Source organism: Pieris napi, chromosome 7 (genome assembly GCF_905475465.1).
Source record: "Pieris napi chromosome 7, ilPieNapi1.2, whole genome shotgun sequence".
NCBI lineage: Eukaryota > Metazoa > Arthropoda > Insecta > Lepidoptera > Pieridae > Pieris > Pieris napi.
The window spans coordinates 3,543,709-3,565,216 of record NC_062240.1 but is presented as its reverse complement, the minus strand read 5'-3'; the positions used below and the strand labels follow the sequence as shown (position 1 = coordinate 3,565,216).

The following is a 21,508-nucleotide window of genomic DNA, read 5'->3' as shown; positions in this document are numbered from 1 at the left end:
CAAACTTTTAGGTATACGTTGCATTTCAACTGTGATGTCGTTAGTTATAACTTTGCTTTTATGATCCTTCATACTTTTATTTGAGTTGGAAACTTTTATTTATAGCAGCTTTCATGTAACATTTTTTGGAGCACGCAATACTATGATTAGTGAACTATTTTATTGCTAGTAATTTCCTGTTTGATCATATAGTTTATGCTATTGAATTATAAAAAAAATATTCGAAAACGTATTTTTTTATTGCTATTCTTATATTTCCGGCAACGCATTTGCGAGCCTTCTGGCATTGTGAGTGTCCATGGGCGGGGCGGTATCACTTAATATTAGGTGAGACTCCTGCCCCATTGCCCCCTGTTCTTAAGAAAAACTCTTTTAATTCATTTTTGTTGTTGAAAAATCCCAAGTCATCATAGAGTACGTGTATTAAACATTATTTACGTGGGCTAATCTATATCCCTCAATCTATATAATGTATTATCTGGTTTATTAGATATGCACTACTATTATTACACCGCATTGTATTACTATAAAGTATCAAACGAATACATTGAAATCATTTAAATAAATCCTCGCAGCCAACGTACGTCTTAATATTTAAATTCCATTGAAGCTTATCAGGAACAAACCTACATCTCATTATTCGTTCTAACATAAATATTCACAAAACCGTATCTCGGGTTTAGCGCTATTCAAGACAACGTTCCCCAGTAACGACATTTTACGGCGACTTGTATGTTTATCTCAGCAAAATTTATTGCGCCAATAAAGCCGGGTTCACATGTGATCACCGATCTGCGCAAGACACGAACGAAATCAGCTCGATAACTGATTGCTTGACAGTAGTGCTCGCTTGCTAGAAAGTTTTAACTGAGCGCTAAATGTTGGAAAGTTTTTAAAGAAAGAGAAACCTTAGGAAAATAAGGTTTAAATTGTTGACAACATGTTGGGCTTTGTTTGATGTCAAATGAAACAAATTTTCATGAGCAGGGAGAGTAATTCCTTGTTAATAAAATTTAGTTTTTTTACCTTTTAAAAAGTTTGTTAACTTCAGAAGATGAATTAAGCGCAAATTATTGAAATATCTTCAATAATTTGCGCACTCTAGCGTCGTGCAAATAAAGTATTATTTTAAAAATTTAAATAAAGAACGTTTGTGAAATCGACCAAAAACTTTCAGACGTTTTATACTACACGAGCTCAGTTAAGATGACGAAAGTATAGCGTGTCTTATCTATGAAAGTTGAGTTAGATTGTGCATTTTATTGGTGGCCAAAACTGAGGTGAATGGGGACATTAATGTTATGGACCAATATCGTTTGTTTTATGCGCTTCGGTGTCCAAAGTTTATTTTATGGTTCGTTTTATGAGATGGTTTTGATTAAAATTTAAGAGCAGCTAGTCTAGTTGAATTAATAGAATACTAATTTCGTGAGATAATTCTTGACTCAGGCTTAAAATAAAAATACTAGGCGCCTTCTATAAGAGTCATCCTCTAAGCCAGTCTCAATAGACAACACCGGACCGAATGTATCACATAGTACACGGCTTGTAGCTGTTATATATTACAATTATACATATAATATATTACAACTATTGCAATATAGATTTAAATGAAACTCCTTTAATGGATATAAACAAGAACTTATAATATATCTTATTTCTCGCTGACCCCAATGTCAGTAAACAATACCAATGATAACTAAACCTTAGGGGTATATTTATATTTTTATAAATGTATTTTTACTGTAGAATTATCGGTATAGATTTTACTGTGTGGATCTATCGTATTAGTAGTTACTGAAAACAAAGAATAAATATATGTAAGAAATAAATAAAATATGCGTTTGATAAAGTTGAATTTCATTTTATTTTTCAAATCAGGATTTATTAAATAAACACGTTTAATTTTCTTAACATTTATAAAAGTTTGATCAGACGTATATAGACAAAAGGTTCTTTCATGATATCGGACCCGAGATCCGTACTTGCTGAATCATCAGTAACAATTCTGAGATATTCATGTAATTCACGGCTCATTGCGCGACTATGATAATGCATTGTAATGCATCATTTATCATGCACCCTTCACTCGCAGCCGATCGGCTTGAAAGGCCACCCTTTGTGACCAAGCTTCTTATGTCAGCGGGTTATAAAATATTTTCATGGTCCATTGGAACGTAGTTTTTAAAGGTTACACACTTGAGTTCAGTTGAGCAGTTATTTTAATACTGCCTTGACACTTTTTGAACATAACAAAACTTGTAAGTTGCTTAAATACATTGTATCGTGAAATTGTGTAAATAAAATCACAATTTTATTTACACAATTACACGATACAATGTATAGAAGTAGACTTATTTGATTGTACTCTAGCTGAGTTTACAAGAGTGGCTAGTTTTATAATTAGATAAAAAATGTAGGATACATTTTTAATAACTAAATTAATAATAATAAATATTTTTTTATGTAGATAATATAGAAGAAAATATTATTTTTGTAGTGAGTTATTCAATGATCACTAGATGTTGATTATTATCTTACTTTAGTTAAATTATAACCTACGAAATAATATGAGTGAAATTATCCTACAATTTAGCAGCGTCTAAATTTTACTTATATACAGCGTCAAAATATGCTTAGGTATATATGAGTGTTAGGAAAATAGATTTCGGAGCTCTATAATTTCTTATAGCGTAGTTTTATAGTATTTCTCTTAATACCTACTAGCATTTAATCCGCGATCTTGATACAAAATATAGTGCAGACAAATATATTAATATAATGTTATAACCACTAATAAATAATAATTATTAATAGCACAAATAAAATAATTATATTAATTACTCTCAGGTCTTGTAACTACAGTTAATAACAGCTCACGAAAAAGGACAAATACTATAAATGTTTCTTTGCTAAAATTGAGTTCAATATTAGTTAACGTATAACACAATTAATTCCAAGTTTTCTCTTTACAGAACCATTAGATGGCGAGAGGGATATACACCATGGTATACTTATAGCATCCAGAAACTTTCAGTGCTGGTGGAGACCAAAATGATAATACTGATACTAGTGCACTTCATCACTCTCCCAGCACTGACGTCACGAGCTAACGGAGACACAATGGAAGACAAAACACAACCGTTGATAAGTTCCAGAGTGGTTCGGACTAAATACGGTGATATACGAGGCTTTATAGTCACTCCAGAATCGAGGTTCCTAGAACCCGTGGAAGTATTTCGAGGAATACCTTACGCGTCACCCCCCGTTGGTTCGTTACGTTTCATGCCGCCGGTATCGGGAGCGCAATGGTCTGGAGTTAAAATAGCTGAAGAATTTAGCCCAGTTTGCCCACAAGTACTACCTGATGTACGTAATGAAACGGCTGTACTGAAACGAATATCGAAAGGACGATTGGAGTATCTGAAGAGGATTTTGCCGTTTCTTACTAATCAGTCGGAAGATTGTCTCTATTTAAATATTTATGCACCGGCTCAAGGTTAGTATATTTTAATAATTTTTAATTAATTATGAAAAAATATAATACCACTTATACGCTGCTTATGAACCGACACGCTATAGAGTTTGTTAAATGTGCCATGGTACACATAAAACTAATTTTATCTTGAGTGACTATCGAACCTTCCAAAATGGCTTTTGTTACTTACTTTTGTGTTACGTGTTTTATGGCAGTTTTTTCAATTATTAATTTAAATAATAATTACTAGGTCGACACGACATCTCTACTGCTTTTTTTGACTTGCCATTATGAACAGAAGTTCTATCGAATAAAATTTTAATGAAATTATCCGAAATTACTTCTTATGTCGGTAGACAATTTTAAATGTAGAAACATTCTCTTGAACATAAATAAACGTCAAGGGGCTTATCATAGAATCAACTTCAAATTATCTCAGCATCTCACCTACAGTTCAAAGAAATGTCGGATATCAAGAGCCCAGACAAAAGTTACAAAAGGTATTATTACGAATCTAATTTATAATTTCGAGCGAAAACGTCCAAGAGATATAATTTTCTGGGAGACTTTTGTCCTTGGGCAAAATCACATTTATTCGACTGTAACAGGAGAGTTTTTCGGGTCGGATTTTGGGAGTGAACGAACGCCTTCTATAATTTATAGACACCCAATTAAACCGTCAGCATCAAACGAGGTACCAGTTTGAGTTACTGCAGATTTTTCGAGCTTATTACGATATTTTTACCGAGAATTTAAGATAGTTAATTACGACAAGGGATTTAATTTACTTTGAAGCGTTTAAGGGTAGCTTTTTTGTTCTTCCTATTGTATATTTTTGCTTGCGGCTTTTCGTTAAATTAAAATAAATTATAATCATATATTTTAGCAACATATATTCTTCAAATTAATCTAAAAATTAACAAATTTCAGTAACGAAACGCTGGCAACGAATTTTATTAAGTTAATCTCGACATCTCTTGTACTTATTTAGTTTAATTAAAACTACTAGATAATAATAGGTTAATTAACGTTTATTTCGTTTTGGTAAAAATAAATGTTAAATAATATTTAAGGTAAAAGTAATATAAAATATTTAAAATATTATATATTTAACTAGCTCACCCGGCAAACTTTATTTTGCCATGTAGGTTGTGGGTATGTTTCTAGGAAACATTTTTTTAGTGCAATAAAAATAACTATCTACAATAATAAAAAATAGGTATTGATCGTAAAGGGGTGAAAATTAGGGGTTGTATGTATTTTTAGATGCTGTATCATAACAATATAAAAACAAAAAAAAATTGGGGTGGACACCCCTTATCACTCAGGTGTTTGAAAGATAGATAGTAACCGATTCTCAGACTTACTGAATGTGCATAAAATCGGTCGGTAAATTCATAAGAATCGGTCGAGCCGTTTCGGAGGAGTATGGGTACGAACATTGTGACACAAGAATTTTATATATTAGATATAATATATTTCATCAGCAAACAAATGTTTAGCGCTGATTTCGTGATTGAATTATTTAACCCGTAAGTTATCTGTAATAGTAAAACGTCAAAATCCCAAATAAACAGTACATAATGTTCCAACTATGATAAAAGCAATTCAGGATAACAAAAGTAAATTTAGCGATAGTTTTGTCTGTATAGAGGAACTGTCAAAATTGCAAACATTGCGGTGAGGTATAAAAGGCGACGGGATTTCCAAAAAACACCTCGCAATTCGGATATTACGTCGAAAACCATCCAATACTTTTTCCGAGCTGTGTCGTCTTTTGTTAGCTGCTATACCTTTTCACATCTTCGTTTTTGTTCGACACCCAATATTTGCTGATTTATAGAAAGAGCTATGGAGATAACACATAACGTAATATGTCAAGTTTTAAACGCAAGGTATGTGTAATTTGTGGGTAAGACTGGTTTTGAAAATTTTAAATATAAAAGAAATATATGACTGAAAAATAAAAAAAATAGATAAAAAACATCTCTACGATGTAGCTATTCGCGCGAGTTCTAAAATATAAATTCTTAAGCAAGCATGATGACCGGCTATAAAGAAAAAATTATATATAAAGCTATAAGAAAAAAAATACAACAGGTGCAGAAATGTTAGGCAAAACGTATGTTGTATTGCTACTTGACGCGTTATATTACCACAGAAATAAGATATATATGTATAATTTGAAATATATTACTTTAAGTCTGAGCTTCAGATTACTGTATCTATTTCGTGACAAGTTTATTTGGTAGGTAGGTGATCGACCTACTCTGACTGATACAGGCCGTCGGATGTTTGGGTCAAAGGCCTGTAGGTTTCCTCACAATGTTCCTTTACCGTACGAGCGAGTTCTAAATGCACAGTTAGCCAAACATTCCAATGGTGAACAGCCGGGGTCCGAACCTAGGGATGAGACGCGCGCACTGAAGCCGCTTTACCAATAATACTCTAGTTTACCTGTAAACTAACCATAATATCAAAGATTATATTTTGTCAAATGTCTATAAAACCCATCTTTTTATTACTAATAAAACCTTACTGAAACGTCGACTTTCATGCTTAAAAAGTCACTGTTTTATTCACTTTCAATTAGTCTTTAAAAACTTGGACAAAAGCTTCGACATTATTTTGGTTATTCTTATTCAAAGTCTAGACTGCAGTCTTATCTTTTTCATTAGTGGCGACTAGCTTGCCGCGACGACGATTAGTCACGGAATACATTGTTTTAAGAACATTCTAATTTTAGTGTTCTTTGTTCTTTCGCTACTGTGGCCTTTTTTAATCCCCTATCAAAATTTAAGTTTTAATTTTACTACAACAAAATTGTTGTCATATTGGTTTGAGTACTTATTGATGCTACGGTTCAAGCATACAACACTTGTTACTATTAATCAAAATAAAACTGGTGGTCTGAATTTTTTTTTAAGTAATACTGTTTTTTTTTAAAACAAACACAAAATACAAATTTTAATGTGACACGCACTAATAGGCAAACATGACAAACATATAGAGATCATATAGAGATTATTAAACAAAACAAACATTTCAAAAAAAAACAAAACAATTACTTATCAAAGAAAAATTTCTAATTACAAAAAATTAAACAAAAATCCATTTTATACTGTGAGGGGAGAGTACATATTAGACATTCTTTAGTACGATATTTAAAAATAAGTAATGAGACGATAATGGAAATGATCTTATGAAAGGTTTTTTTTAAGTTACATTTATCCAATGTATTCGAAATGCACCAATATGAAAAATAACATACCTAAGTGCCGTGTTCACAACAGTCATAAATCAAGTCCCAATACAATCGCACAAACTAACCTAAAGCTTTGTGACCAGCCCGTAATCCATCATATTAGCTAACAAACTAACCGGCTGTGATACAGAAATAACGCTCGCTGGCCTGTATGTAAATGAAATGGGAGTTAACATTGCGTGACCAACCTGAATTTCAGGATTCCAATTGATTTTGAATTTAGAGCCAAAATTATGGGAATGGCTGTGTATAATTCAAGATTATTTAGCTTTTGTATAATTGATACCAATAGTTTGGATAACTCATTCACTTTACGTTGATTTACCTTTTGTTTCTATATATTAACGTGTCTTTCATTAAGGTCATTAAAGTTTTTACTCGTTTTCTCTAAAGGGAATTGAATTTTTATTGGTAATCTCATCTCATCATAAGATTGCTTATGGCAAAAATAACCACAAATTGAGCGAATAAAAAGAAAACTGTCAGTTTACGCTTTGTTAAATCACTAATTAAATATAACAACTTTGCTACTATTGGCAATCAGTAAAATTGTTCTTTCATTATCTGTAATGTATACGTGTGAACGATTAGGTTAACATAAATAGCCACACAATACTTCATTAAAAGCAATTTGAAATCAAACACATACCAGCATACAAAACATGAACATACGGTTTTGAAACAATACTCGGGAATGTAAAACCTAATTTGCATTCCGCAATGAGTTATTTAACTCCACTATTGTGGCATCCGTGATACTATTTTAATAGTTAGATTCTATTCTTTGCGAGAGTAGTTAAGTGTATCTTACATTGACGATTCATTGGTCTAGTGGTTAGTACCCCTGACTGCGAATGCATGGGTCCCGGGTTCGATCCCCGGCTGAGACGAACATCGATGTGATGATCATTTGGTGTTGTGCTTAGGTCTTGGGTGTTTAAATATGTATTTATAAGTCAATCTATCTATAATATGTATGTATATCTATCTATAATATGTATGTATATCCGTTGCCTAGTACCCATAACACAAGCTTCACCAGCTTAGCATGGGACTACGTCAATTGGTGTGAATTGTCTTAAAAAAATATATATATAAATTCAGTCAATTTTTAGGCTCCTCAGTGATTTATATTAAATGAAATATAAGACATAATAAACGTCACAATAATTACTGATCTCGTAACTGTATGCTTGATACGTATATTTATGTGTTCGCAATAGTTTATCTATTTGAAGGTTAAATAATTTTTACAAGATTGGCCTTGGCTTACATCTAGCGTTGGCTCATAACTCCTCAAAAACTCTTCTTGGATAGCTTATATGAAAACGAAGAGCATATCTCGCGTCTATAGCACTTGTGAGTTGTGACATAATTAAAGTAAAAAGCAACTCTTAATGAGACCGCGACGCTGCCACTTATTAACTGGAAGTACTTGTGCTAGCAATGCCGAATTGAATTCCACGATCAAAATAATATACCTATATTTGTATCTTGCTAGTAGTTAATAAAAATATAATTTGATGACTAGCTGTACCCTGCCACGCTTCGCTGTGGTTCATTGTGATTGAATGGTTGAGAAATGAGAAATAAAACAAAGAATACATTGCATATAAGTTTGTTTTGCAATAGGTACTTGTGGATGAAAAAAAAACATTACAAAAAAATAATGATGCGGATTAGTGTGTTCATTTGTTTGTAGAATTAGGACTAAACATTAAGTGATGTAAAAATGGATTAATATTTGTATTTTACATAACAAAAGTAGAACAGTTCTCGGTTAGTTTAAATCCATTATTCCATCTAAAATTTATCAATATATATTGCACTGTCTCCTGTATAGAATTTATTGTAGCGTCATAACCTTAAATCTCAATTTTATTACCATTTGAGTGTACATCCATTTTATCTACTATGTATATCAATAAAAATATAAAATTGTGACTTTATTTGACGTATTAATTCAGATATATGAATGTTTTTTTTATTTAAATTACTATTATACAACTAACAAACGTTAATAATTAAAACCTAGTAACACACACCAGGCTGTGTTTAACTCTCATCCTGAAATCATAGGTTCAATCCCCGGCAGTGTACCAATGAATTGTCTATGTTCGTATTTGACATTCACTCGTACGGTTAAGAAAAACAAAAGTGTGTCATAGAAGGTGAATCATGTACTTGTCTATTAGAAAAAAGGATTCTGTGGTTTTATGAAACCACGGCAAAAGTGAAACTTTTATTCACATTATAGACATTTACCTAAAATTTTTTGGAATAATATTCCATTAAGGGTATAACAATCGCTTTAAAATCTTAATTTTATACTCGGAAAATTGGAATGATAATGGAAATAATAAAATTAGACTAAGTCTCCAACTAATATTTTTATTGAACTCTGTGTCTTAGAGAGTACGACATGCATAAAACTTAACAATTATTTAGACTAAAATATACACATATTAAATAATAGTCTATACACTACACGGTCAGCTGCTGCGAACTATAGGCGCCGCCATATTGGCCTTGGCTGCTATGACGAGCGCCTTTCACTTTATCCCTACTCCGCGGCCGACCATCACGCGACATGCAACACACAGACGAAAAAGTTTGAGACGATGTAATAAAAGTTTCACTTTAAAAACAAATGATTAAGAAACAGATATAGAAATCTGAAACCCAGACCTGAAAGGTTGTAGCGCCGTTGATTTTATAAGTTACAGCACCATTTTAAAATTAATCAGTTATAAAAAACAGTTTTATGGCGCTATTTTCTTAAAATATTTTCATTCAAAAAACTTGATTTTTCCATTTTCTACGAATCCATCACGTCGGAGATAAGACAAACGTTCAAGGCTTGCCAATTCTGACTCGGCTCCCTTTTTGTTTTCTGCCTTATTTGAAATACGCAAGTTTTGAATATCGATTTTCTCATTTCTTTTTCAAACTGTTTCTTTCTGCGGGGTTCATTTATATTTATAACTAGCTGGCTTGGCGAACATCGTACCGCCTAACAGTCGATTCTTAATTTTTTTTACTTATTCTGCTATTCGATTCTTATTTTTTTTTACTTATTCTGCTATTCGGGACACCGGTCTAGCTAGTAAGATAAAAAAAGAAAGTTGATAATACAACAAATAAATTATGTCAAAAAATAAAAATTTACCTTCCCGGAACCCCTCCACTAACACTTGAACTTTATGATATGGTATTAAAGTTCAAATTGACTTTTAAGTATTATTACGAATATTATGTATGGTAATATAGAAAAGTGTTGTTTTAAGACTTTTTCACTAAATTATTAAGATTTTTCTCTTCGTAAGAACCTTCCTCGTACTTCAAGGAATATTAAAAAAAAGAATCAGACAAATCGGTCAAGCCGTTTTTATGTTATGTCGTGACAACGGAGAACGGGTTTCATTTTTATACATAAAGATTTGAATATGGAGAACCCTTTCTTCTTACGCTAAATGTACTAAAAAGAAATAACAGTAATATTAAATATATGGGTGATTTTTGTTCTTAATTCTAAGAAACGATACCAGCAAGACTAATTATATACGTGTAGGTATCATATTACTATCATGGTGAGAATACGTAGCACCCAGACAGATTAGTAGCAAACGTAGCACTTCGTAGCACATAAACTCGTCAACGAACAGCAATTGTAGCAGTAATTCTACGGAGATCTACACGAGGAAAATTGAAATAAACCCGATTTCCACGCTTCTCGTTTAAAATAAAAACATGTAGAGTGCGTAATGACCTACTTTCTGTTGATATGTACAAAGGATTTCATCAAGTTGTACAAATGTAAAAAGCTAGCTTTTCTGACGTAGTATTGGTGCTTGTTGTTCTTAACACTTACATTCATTTTTGTTATACAAAAGAGCGTTTGCTTTTGTTCCTAGGTAAAAGCTTTAGAGGTAAACGTGTATTAAGTACCTTTGATAAAAACAACAATATTTATTAGGAACTTTTGGCGTACATTTTGTAAAATTAAAAAACCGTATACCTTTTACCGATTCAGTTTTATATTTAAAACCGAAGAATCGTATTTACATATTAGAAAATCCTGTATGTCTTGATAGTGGGTGAGTAACTCGACTTAAATTGTAAAAAGAATATTTTTTTTGGGACGCAGCTTTTTATCACCAATATCTTCTTAAAGCATCTAATAAAGAGCTTATTTTCATATTATTATTTTGTTTAGCTGAAATATAGCAAAAATACATTGATATTACAAAGTCAATGGCCCTCGTGCTAGACATATTAGTTCTCCAACAGCCCCGTTATTAGTTGGAGGGTAGTCACAAGTATTGTTCAACTTTGTTTGATTGTTTATTGTTTTTCAGATACTTTTATTGTTCGAGCACCGTGCGAATATTTATTGCTCCGACCTTTGGCCTTTGTTTATTTAATTTCAAGTTTCTAATGTATTTGGTTATTAATTTTGTGTATGGGATAGTTGAGCCGAGATTTTAGTAGTTTTTGTATTTAATTAAATAGAGTCGATACATGTTTTATGAAAGTTTAAAATAGTGATGAACTGCTAACAATTAATTTAATTAGTCTAACCGATAATTAATAAGTTTCTAATTAAAAATAGTGATAGCTTGTTAAGCAGTGGTACAATTCAAATAATTAAAAAAAAGGAGAGCAACTGGCGGCCTTATAGCTTTCGAACAATCTCTTCCAGGCATCCACTGTGAGAAAAAAAAAGAAATTAGATACGGTAAGCGTAAAGCTTAAAAAATATACTAAGACGTCGAAGGATACTGGAGGCACCGTAAAATTTTTATTTCTTGAGCGTAGAAGACTGTTTCAAATAATTATTAATTAAAAAGTTGGAACCGTTTAGTTCGGGACGTACGGTATATGATATGGTATAAAGTTAAGATATCCAGCATCATCAAACAATCAATGTTTCAATACATTTGTTTAAATTAACTTTGTGGTACAAAATCTAAATGTGGCAGTAATAACAGCTATTAAAACTTAGTTATTAACACAATTTTTCTAATTTTAAATGCTTGTTCATTATAATAATAAATAACAACCTTTTTAGGTCTGGGCCTCAGATTTCTGTATCTATTTCAAGATCACTTGTCAGTCTAATAGGCAAGTAGGTGATCGACCCTCTGCAACAAACGCCGTCAACTTTTTGGGCCATTTAGTTAGAGCGAATTTATTGCGTACATGGAAAGAAGTTCATTGGTACACAGCTTGAGATCGAACTTACGATGTCAGGGTTTAGAGTCGCACGCTGAAACTACTAGGCCAACTCTGCTCAACACGGTTCATTACAGTAGAACATATTATATTTCTAAATATGTTTTTTTTACATAATCCCTGAACGTTACCTTTAGCTACTAAACCTGTAATTCAATAATTAAAACTGTGATCAAGTTAATGTGTATATTTGATTCTTGTAACATACTTATTACACTATAAAGAGATTTTTCACAATCTAGCTCAAAGCGGATCATAAGTCTACATCCAAGACAATCGCCACTTTTCGTCCGAGATTAAGCATTAAACTCAAAGATAAGGATGATATATAAAAAGTAAGTGTTAGGGTCCCCAGGTCCGCGACTGATGGCCGCAGGACGCCATTTTATTAAAGCTTCCATTTAACGAAATGGCGTCACTCCGCAATCCTCTTTATATCCTTTTGTTAGAGACCGACGATTGAGGTGGTATGCTATTTTTATTTTATATATTTATGTCATTTAGAAATTTCTTGAAAGTATTTGGACTATATTTAAAATTTTATCTGAAACTGTAGTGAACGTTTAGTGTATATCCGTGATTTTGCCTTCATAGAAATATCTTAGAAAATAATCTTCACTTCAACATAAGGTCTAACAGTTATGTATATAACAACAAATCACATACTATTACTATGGGTACAAAATAATACAACATACCACCACCACAACAGAAGATGTATTGTGTATGCTTCCCTGTACTGCATTAATTAATATATTACGAAAGAGAAGAAGATTCAATGTGTGTATTCTCCTATTTGTAACACGACGTAAATCCAGTATGACAGAGAAAGACGACAACACACATTTTATTTTTATGAATAAAACGGTGAACATGTCATAATATTAGTAAATAAATCCCTAAAAAATCGCAAATCAACCCGGTTCCTAGAGATTTCCATAGAAAAACACGAAAGTAGAATGTAAAGTGAACTCTGAAAAGGTTCAACCCTGCGGTCTCATTGTAGTAATATGTCCACCTCGCTCACATTATTTGACGGACCCCTCCGTATAAAAAGCGGAACTATTTATTGTGTCCAAATAATGGGTCGTTTAACCATTTCTGTACTATTTGATTTGACACTTTGTCGTATAAACGCCTCGCAAAACTGGCGCAGAGATATAATCGGCTATTTTTTCTTAAAATCTTGATGAAGTGAAATGTGAAAACTGTGTCCGCCCCATCGCTCAACACGTGTTTTAAATAAAAGTCAAATGTCAAAATCATTTATACATATAGGTAAACAATGTAGTGTAGATGAACGTATGAACGTTAAAAAAGAAATATACATTAAATGCTTCTAATTTTACATTAACTGCCAGTTCTCAAATTAAGGGCGTAGAACGGAAGAGAAGAACTGGCAATAAACAAAATATGATAACCCAAAAAAGTACAAAACGATGGAAATAATCACGCATAGAGGTAGTGAATAACATAAACAAATATTTATTGCTATAACGTTAAGCTAATATCCCAAAGTTACATTTCAGTTGCTTAGTTAAACCGAAAATATGTTGTGCTCACAATATTTTATTATTATCTATTCTTTATTTAATAAAGTTGTTTGGCACGTCAAAGCAGAAAAGGTCATTTCGTTTTCGCACGAGTAAGCAATTCTCATCTTAATGTCAATAATAATAATGTAGACAATTCTCAAATTAAAGTTTAAATTGAAAGCGACTTTAAAAAATATATATTAACATAGCACAGTAAAATTATTAAGTGTGTAAGTAATTATTGCAAGTGTTACTAGTTTAACTATTAATTTTCCTATTTCCCATACCACTTTCCCATTAGTTAACAACCAATCTTAACAGTAATATATTATTAATAATTTATATGAATATAATCCTGTGCTAAATTAAGTGCCAAATGGAAACAAATTACAGATTTTTATTGATAACATTGGAGCCCGTATCTCTAGTAGTTTTATTGGTTCTAGCACAATCAAATACCACAATCTTGATAATTTAAGTTAGCTAATTAATAAAATAATCCAGCAGGTGTACGCGATGCGGTAGCTAGGTATCCAGTGCTGGTATTCGTCCATGGAGAGAGCTACGAATGGAGTTCAGGCAACCCATACGATGGTACCGTCCTCGCGTCTTATGCCGGCCTGGTAGTTGTTACTATAAACTATCGCTTGGGTATTCTAGGTAAGCATTACGTATTATTTATTACTTTTCATAAATATAGGCTTTTTATTTGTTACTTTTTTAACTAAATACCTCATTCTGATTTATTATACGAACTCATCTAGTTTAAAAAAAAATGCTTGACGTGTAAAAGTGTTTGTACAAACCTACCTACAGAAAATAAATCATTTATCATTTATCATTCATTTATAAAACGTAGATTAAAATTATTACATGTTAGTTACCATGGTAACGATGTTATTTCCATACAAAAATGATGGTAACTATGCAAAAATACCGTAATAACTTTAGTTTTATAATAACGCCGATTCTTATGAAAAGTTATTTTTTGTTGTAGTAATTATATTTAAATGCTATTAGGATTTTGAGGTCTGCCAAGTTCACAATAAGGAGTTAGGTCTGGGAAAGATCCTAATTTTTTATTTGTAAATAAGCAACATAATGTTAAAAACATTGGGAAAGTAATGAAAAGTTGCTTCTTTAATATAGTGCGAGTGTGAGCGATCACTAAAAGCTCGAAAGTATAAATCAGAGGTTTTATGCCAAGATTCAGATTATAAACCTAGTTTGACTACTGAATATTCAATTCAATACGAATTTGATATACGAGACTGTGGAACCTACACTGTAGGATTCAGATGTCTCTTTATGTTCTAAGTTATAAAAAAGAAACCGGATTCAAACCACAATAATGACATACTTAACCGCTAGGCTTAGTCTTGTCAAACTCAACTCTCACCTCAAAATCTACATTTCCATCGTGTAACCTGATACACGATTTGGAATACGTGTCTAAGAGTTCGTGAAAGTAATCTTCGATAATAATCACAACCAATGTTTGGTCGAACACAAATCCATTGTTACTGCGTTTGCAAATCTAAAACACATTTCTAATCACCTATTCGCGTGACTCGACTCCATTGTTGTTGAATGACTGTCTTTATTACTACAATCAATGTTTTTGCAATAAGCGAGACTGTTTTGTATGCGGATGGTTATAACTATTGTTCGACTACTTTTAAGTTAATGGTAATATATATTGTAAAAGCTTTAGACTTGTTCGTAGGAGCTGATTTCTATTGCTACCCGGTTTAAGCATATTATACAAGCGTGTTGGTAGACACAGGTGCGCCCTCTCTACTATAATTGTCATAGCTGTAATAATGGCACCTGCAGCAATACTCCAAGTGCTGTACGATCGTAAGACGGATTTTGTGCTTAGTTTCTTTGGATGTTTTACATTCTGTTAGCGATCACTACAAGTATCAATTTTCAATTATTTTGCCTGTGCACCTTTGCCTTTTTGTGTTTAATTGTCACAATAATTAAGTAGTAAGAGTATTATGAAAGCAGGCGCAGTATTGATATCAATAAGTGCCGGGGTATTAATACGGCTAATAAAATAAAATCTTAGGAATAGAACCTTAAGATGCGAACCTTAAACAAGATCTACATTAAGGGTCTGTTTCACAATGTATGGATAAAGTACCAAATAGCTATGCAACACATAAATTATTTGAAAGATAAGTTGTGTTATTTGACATACATCGGACTCATAGCTTATGATGGACTTTATGTGAAGAATAGCTCTATCTGACAGTCGTGAAACGCAACAATAGTGTTTATCCTACCAATAAGTAATAAAAAGCTAATTTGGAACTTATGTAGAACTTATCCGTACATTGTGAAACATACCCTTAAACTAAGACCTACAACAGTGTAACATACGTCATAAATCATATTCAAAAAATGTTTCTGAAACTAAATATGTAACTAGGACAAAAAGTTTATACATCGTATTTTGAAGACTAAATAAAGTGTATCACGGTTGAAAATGCATCTAAAGTACTATTTTCAATTGAAATGAATTTAGCGTTTATACAACTGTCTTGTATACCTTTAAAACCGATGTTTGTAAACGGAATAGTGGTTTAAAGTATACAAAAACGTGAAACCTATGATCACATTCACCTTTAAAATTTAAAAATGCTTCTATGTAGATATTCATACTTATCTGTTAACAAAAGTTTAACATTAAACATGCAAGCTTTCCACATAATTTCAACAGTAATATAAATAATAACTTTTGGTAGTACGTCATTATAAGTATGCTTAGACTAGACTAGACTTCGTCATTAGACATCTTGATTAAAATAAAATAAAATAAAAAAGCCTTTTATTTCCAGTATTATATAAGTTTACACTTTTTACAATTTATTTTTAGTGTTAGTTCATGTTATTAATCTATATTAGTTAAAAATATATACATATATATTCCTTTTAAATACTTAATCTACTGGAACCCCAAGTTGGGTGTAGGCCTCCTCCAGTGACGCCCATTTATCTCTGTCCTCGGCCACTTCACTCCAATTTCGACCAGCTATCGCTTTAATGTCGTCTTCCCATCGCGTAATAGGTCTACCTTTTGTTCTTTTGCCTAGTGGGCCTTTCCAGAAAGTAACTTTTTTAGTCCATCTATGGTCAGTTAGCCGGGCAACATGTCCTGCCCACTTCCATTTCAGTTTTTTTGCGTAGCTTAAAGCATTTGTTGCTTTGGTTATTTTTCTTATTTTAGTATGGCGTATTTTATCTGATTTTCTGATCTTTAGCATACTTCTTTCGAGTCCTCTCTGACAGACGATTATCTTTTTTCTTGTTTCAGCAGTGAATTTCCACGTTTGGCAACCATATGTCAAACAAGGCAAGAGGCTTGAATTCATGACTTTGGTTTTAATGTCTTGTGGTAGATCACCTTTAAAAATTTCCTTGAGACCCCAAAATTTGTTCCATGTTAATTTTATTCTTTTCTCTATTTCTGTATTTTTATTTTTTCTGTGAAAACTTATGGTTTTTCCCAGATAGACATAATCTTCAACGTATTCCAATGGTTTGTTATTGATTGTTATTGGTCTTTGAGAGCTGTTTGTCATTGTCTTAGTTTTTGTAATGTTCATCTCTAGGCCTACTTTTCCACTAGCTTGGTTCAGGGTTTCTACCATGCTCTGTAGTTGGGAAGATGACTCGGATAACAGTACTAGGTCATCCGCGAATCTCAGGTGACTCAAGTAAGTACCGTCTATGTATAGACCTTGTTTACTCCAATCTAGCTTGCTAATGATCGACTCAAGAACAGCTATGAATATTGTTGGAGACAGCGGGTCCCCTTGTCTTACTCCTCGTTCTATTGGAAAACTAGGGCCTAATGTTTCAAGCTTAATTTTACCTTTATTGTTTTTGTATATGGATTTGATGATTTTTATATATATTTCCTCTACTCCCTGTTCTTTCAAGCTTTCCCAGATGCTGTTATGTCTTACTGTATCAAAGGCTTTTTGGTAGTCTATGAATGATATATAGAGTGTTCTTTGTTTTTCCTGATACTTTTCCATTATCAACTCAAGGGTATGGATGTGGTCGACTGTTGAAAAGCCCCTTCTGAAGCCTGCTTGCTCCACTGGCTGTTTTTTTTCCAATGTGTCTCTAATCCTTATGTTTATAATTGTGGAGAAAAGTTTATATAGACTCGGCAGCAAGCTGATTGGTCGGTAGTTTCCGATATCCTTCGGGTCGCCTTTTTTGTAAATTAGTATGATGTTGGATTTGGACCATTGGGAAGGTGTTTCCGACTCTTGCAAGATCTTGTTAAACAGTTCCGCTAGCGGCAGTGCTAGAGTTTTGTGTCCAATTTTTAGTGTTTCGTTCGTAATATTATCTGGACCAGGGCTTTTATCTAGTTTCAGTTTCTTTATTGCTTCAATTATTTCTGTTGCGTCTATGAGTTTAACGTTATTTCTAGGTGTAGCATCTGTTTCTGTGACAAGATTAAATGATTTCGTGTCTCTGTTTCTGTAAAGATGTCTATAGAATTCTGTTGCGGTAGATATGATGTCGCCTCTAGTGTACATTTCTGTATCTTTTTTCCTCAGTCCTTCTATCCATGATGTATTAGTTTTGAGCTTCTTATAGGCCTTCTTTGTACTTCCATTTCTTTGTAGATGTTCTTTTATTGTGTCTTTCCTATATCTTTTGTAGTCTGCTTTTATATACTTATTGACTACTTTGTATATTGCGGACAATTCATTTTTCTGACTTCGTGATTTGTTTTTAGTTTTCTGTAGTTCCTTCCTTCTTTTTAGTAGCCTTACTGTACTTGCCGATAGTATTTTATGTTGTTTATTTTCTTCTCTCTTTGGGCGAGCTTGTTTCAAGCTAAAAGTGATAGCCTTTTCTATCATGTCGTAGCAGTATTGTACCGTGGTGTTTTCGCAGCTAGTTGTAGATAGCTGTGATATTAGGGTTTCGTTGAACTTACTTATTTCCTCTTCCCTCTTTAATTTGCTATTTTGGCTGTTTGTAAACTTGGCTCTTGATATTTTTTGTTTGTTTAGTGTTATTGTTGATCTGACTATTCTATGATCGGAATTGTAGTTCAGATTGAGCGTCTCGATGTTTTGGAATATTCTATGTTGGTTAGACAAGATAAAATCGATTTCGTTTCTGTATTGTCCGTTAGGAGATCGCCAGGTCCATCTTTTGCTCTGTCTTTTTTTAAAACATGTGTTTATTATCATTAATTTGTGTTGGAGCGCAAACTTTACTAGTCTTTGTCCTCTTTCGTTTCTCTCGCCGTATCCATGTTTTTTAGTAACTAAATATTCGTCAGCTTTGGGGGTTCCAAGCTTGGCGTTGAAGTCACCCATTAATATTATGGTTTTTTGCGCTGTGCCCAAGGCTTTCTCAACTGTAGTGTAAAATTCTTCTATATCAAGGTCGCTTGCCGCTTCTGTTGGTGCATAAACTTGTATAATGGATATTTTATGTCCCTGTATATTTATGTTTAGTGTTGCCACTCGCTCTGTTATGCCATTGAAGCTTATTATGTGTTTTTTGAGAGACTTATTTATAATGAAGCCAACTCCATGTTTGCCAGGGGTTTGCCCTATGTAGCACAGTATAAAATTTTCGTACTCTTCTATTTTATTTCCATGTCTTCTCATTTCAGATATTCCGATGATATCGTATTTAATATCTCTTATAGCCTCTTCAAACTCGAGCAAACGGTCATACGATGAGAGGGTTCGGACGTTGTATGTTGCGATCATTAATTTGTTTTTATGCAAGGTGTTTCCCTGCTCCGTTGGTGTGATCATTGGAGGGTTTTGGTCATACTGTGTGTTGCTGTTAAGTGTTGCTATATTTGTTGCCATATGTATCCTGTTGGATGGAGGGTAGTAGTCGCTGAGCCCCACGGTGACCAGCCGGCTTGGGGTGGTTGGTGCAGTTTTTCTTTCGTTGTCCTTTGTTGGTGTTGATCTACAGTTAGCATTGTTTTTGTTCCGGTTGTCGGGGGCAGTTAGTTGTTTTTTGATACCTCTGAAAGTGAGCTAGACCTTCCCCTTGCTATATAATTTAATAAATTAGGTTTTATTACATCCTTTGTATTCGTTGCAGTTGGCATCGTTGCTTTGTTAGGGTTTGACCTCTTTTGTGTAGGTGATATCGGCGAGCCACTCTGTTCCCGCTTCCTTTTTTCACGGCCTTGATCATTTGGTTTCTTAACGATTAGCTTATCATATTTGATATATGCAAAGTTACCCTTGTTTCTTTCTTCCTCTACTTTTGGTTGCAGTTGCTTTCGGGTTTCTAATATGTGTTTCGGGTAGTCTTCTTTTACATAGATCCCAGATGGAAGGCTGGATTTATTTTTAAGTATCAAATGTTTTTTCCAATTTGTCGACAAGGAAACGACAACTGGCCGATTCTTGTTAGTTTGTGCTCCAATTCTGTAAACATTGCTTATTTCTTGGCTGTCTAGATGTAAACCTGTATCTGTTATAATTTCTTTGATATAGTCTACCAGTTCAGATTCCCTTTTTCCCTTTTCTTCAACTCCAAAAAATACCAAATTCTTTTTTCTTTTATCTATTTCCATTTGATCTAGTTTTTGTTCAAGTTTTGCAATCTGAGTTTTTAATTTTTTGTTTTCTTGAATAATTGAATCCATCTTATCATTTATCGCTTCCATAACGTTTGTGGTTACAGCTGATGTTATAGTTAGAGTTTGTTGGTTCAATTTTTCCTCTAATTTTTCCCAAAGCATTTCGATATTTTTATCCATTTTAGGGAAAAGTGGAATTAATAAATTGTAACACCTTTTAATAATTTTTTAAATCTTGCAACACTGCCCGGCACTGCTGCGTAGGTTGGTACTAGATGAGATGTCAGTTGTCAGACGCGAATTACGATTGAATTGTGTAATGGCGGACTATGAACTTTCACTTTTTACTGGGATATCAGAAGTTGTTTCGGGATTGTTTTACGATATAGTTTTTAATCGCACTGTTTTTATAACTGTATTTCTTATCTTTGCACTTTTCTTATAACTTTATTGGTGAATTGTAGTTGTATGTTCAGTATTTTGTCACTTTTCACTATTTAATTACGGAGCTCAATTTTGTACGTGTTTACGTTTACGACCAGTCAGATCGAGACATCTTGATTAGGGTAACTCAATACTTGACATTTGTTTGTAATAATAATAATAAATTAACATTGAAGCAATGGAGTAAGCCTACCGATTCTAGTTTCGAGATCGCGCGTTCGTTGTTTTAATTAATTGTGCGGTGCGATTTTTTCTAGGTAATTCACTTCAGTCGTACTGTAGAACAACAATCTTTACATAAAATTATCGATGTATGTTAGACACAAGAAAAAGCTTAGTACATAAATAATCAAAGTAACTGATGCAGGATTAAAGGTAGGATTCATCATAGCACCACTAGATTATTATGAGAACCATCTTGACTGATTTACAGTTGAAAGCAAAATGCAAGAGACTAAGAACAGGGACACGCAAACAAACAATAGTTTATAAAAGCTGTATACTTCCGGTGACCCGAATTCGACGAATACTCAAGTCAACAGAAAATCTGCTTACAAGAAAATTCAGTATTAAAGCTGTCTCAAACTCAACAATGTCTTCGAAAACAATAATTTTGGAAGTTTTTAAAAGTTTGGCAACTTCGCAAAATGTATTTATTGAGAGTTCTTGCGAAGTATGAGACATTAATTGGTGTTTTTGGAAGACAATTAAGGGAATGTTTTGATGATATTGTATGTAGGTAGAATTTGTATGTTTTCTTTGGTTTATATACTACAATTTTAAAGTCATTTTAATATGAAACTAAAATATATTAAATGTTTGGTATGTAGTCGAAAGATGCACTTTCCATTGGAAAGGGCAATATTGCCTTCAAGTATCTCTATGGTATTGCCAGCTCTCGGAGTAGCATGTAGTTCAGTATGATATAATCTCACAGAACCAAAATTTGGTGA

The 21,508-nt window shown here is 32.9% G+C and overlaps 1 protein-coding gene across 2 annotated transcripts in view; it reads left to right on the top strand.

Moving 5' to 3' along the window:
• LOC125051376 (neuroligin-4, X-linked) overlaps positions 1–21,508 on the top strand; it is an 85,084-nt gene that overhangs the window by 21,234 nt on the left and 42,342 nt on the right. Inside the window, exons 2-3 of one of the 2 annotated variants that reach the window (XM_047651643.1) lie at positions 2,976–3,499; positions 14,021–14,173. In XM_047651643.1, coding sequence (XP_047507599.1) covers positions 3,055–3,499; positions 14,021–14,173 — 598 coding nt within the window. In that variant the 5' untranslated portion in view covers positions 2,976–3,054. Of the gene's footprint in view, positions 1–2,975; positions 3,500–14,017; positions 14,174–21,508 lie in introns of both variants that reach the window. The other variant, XM_047651641.1, reaches the window with a different exon arrangement.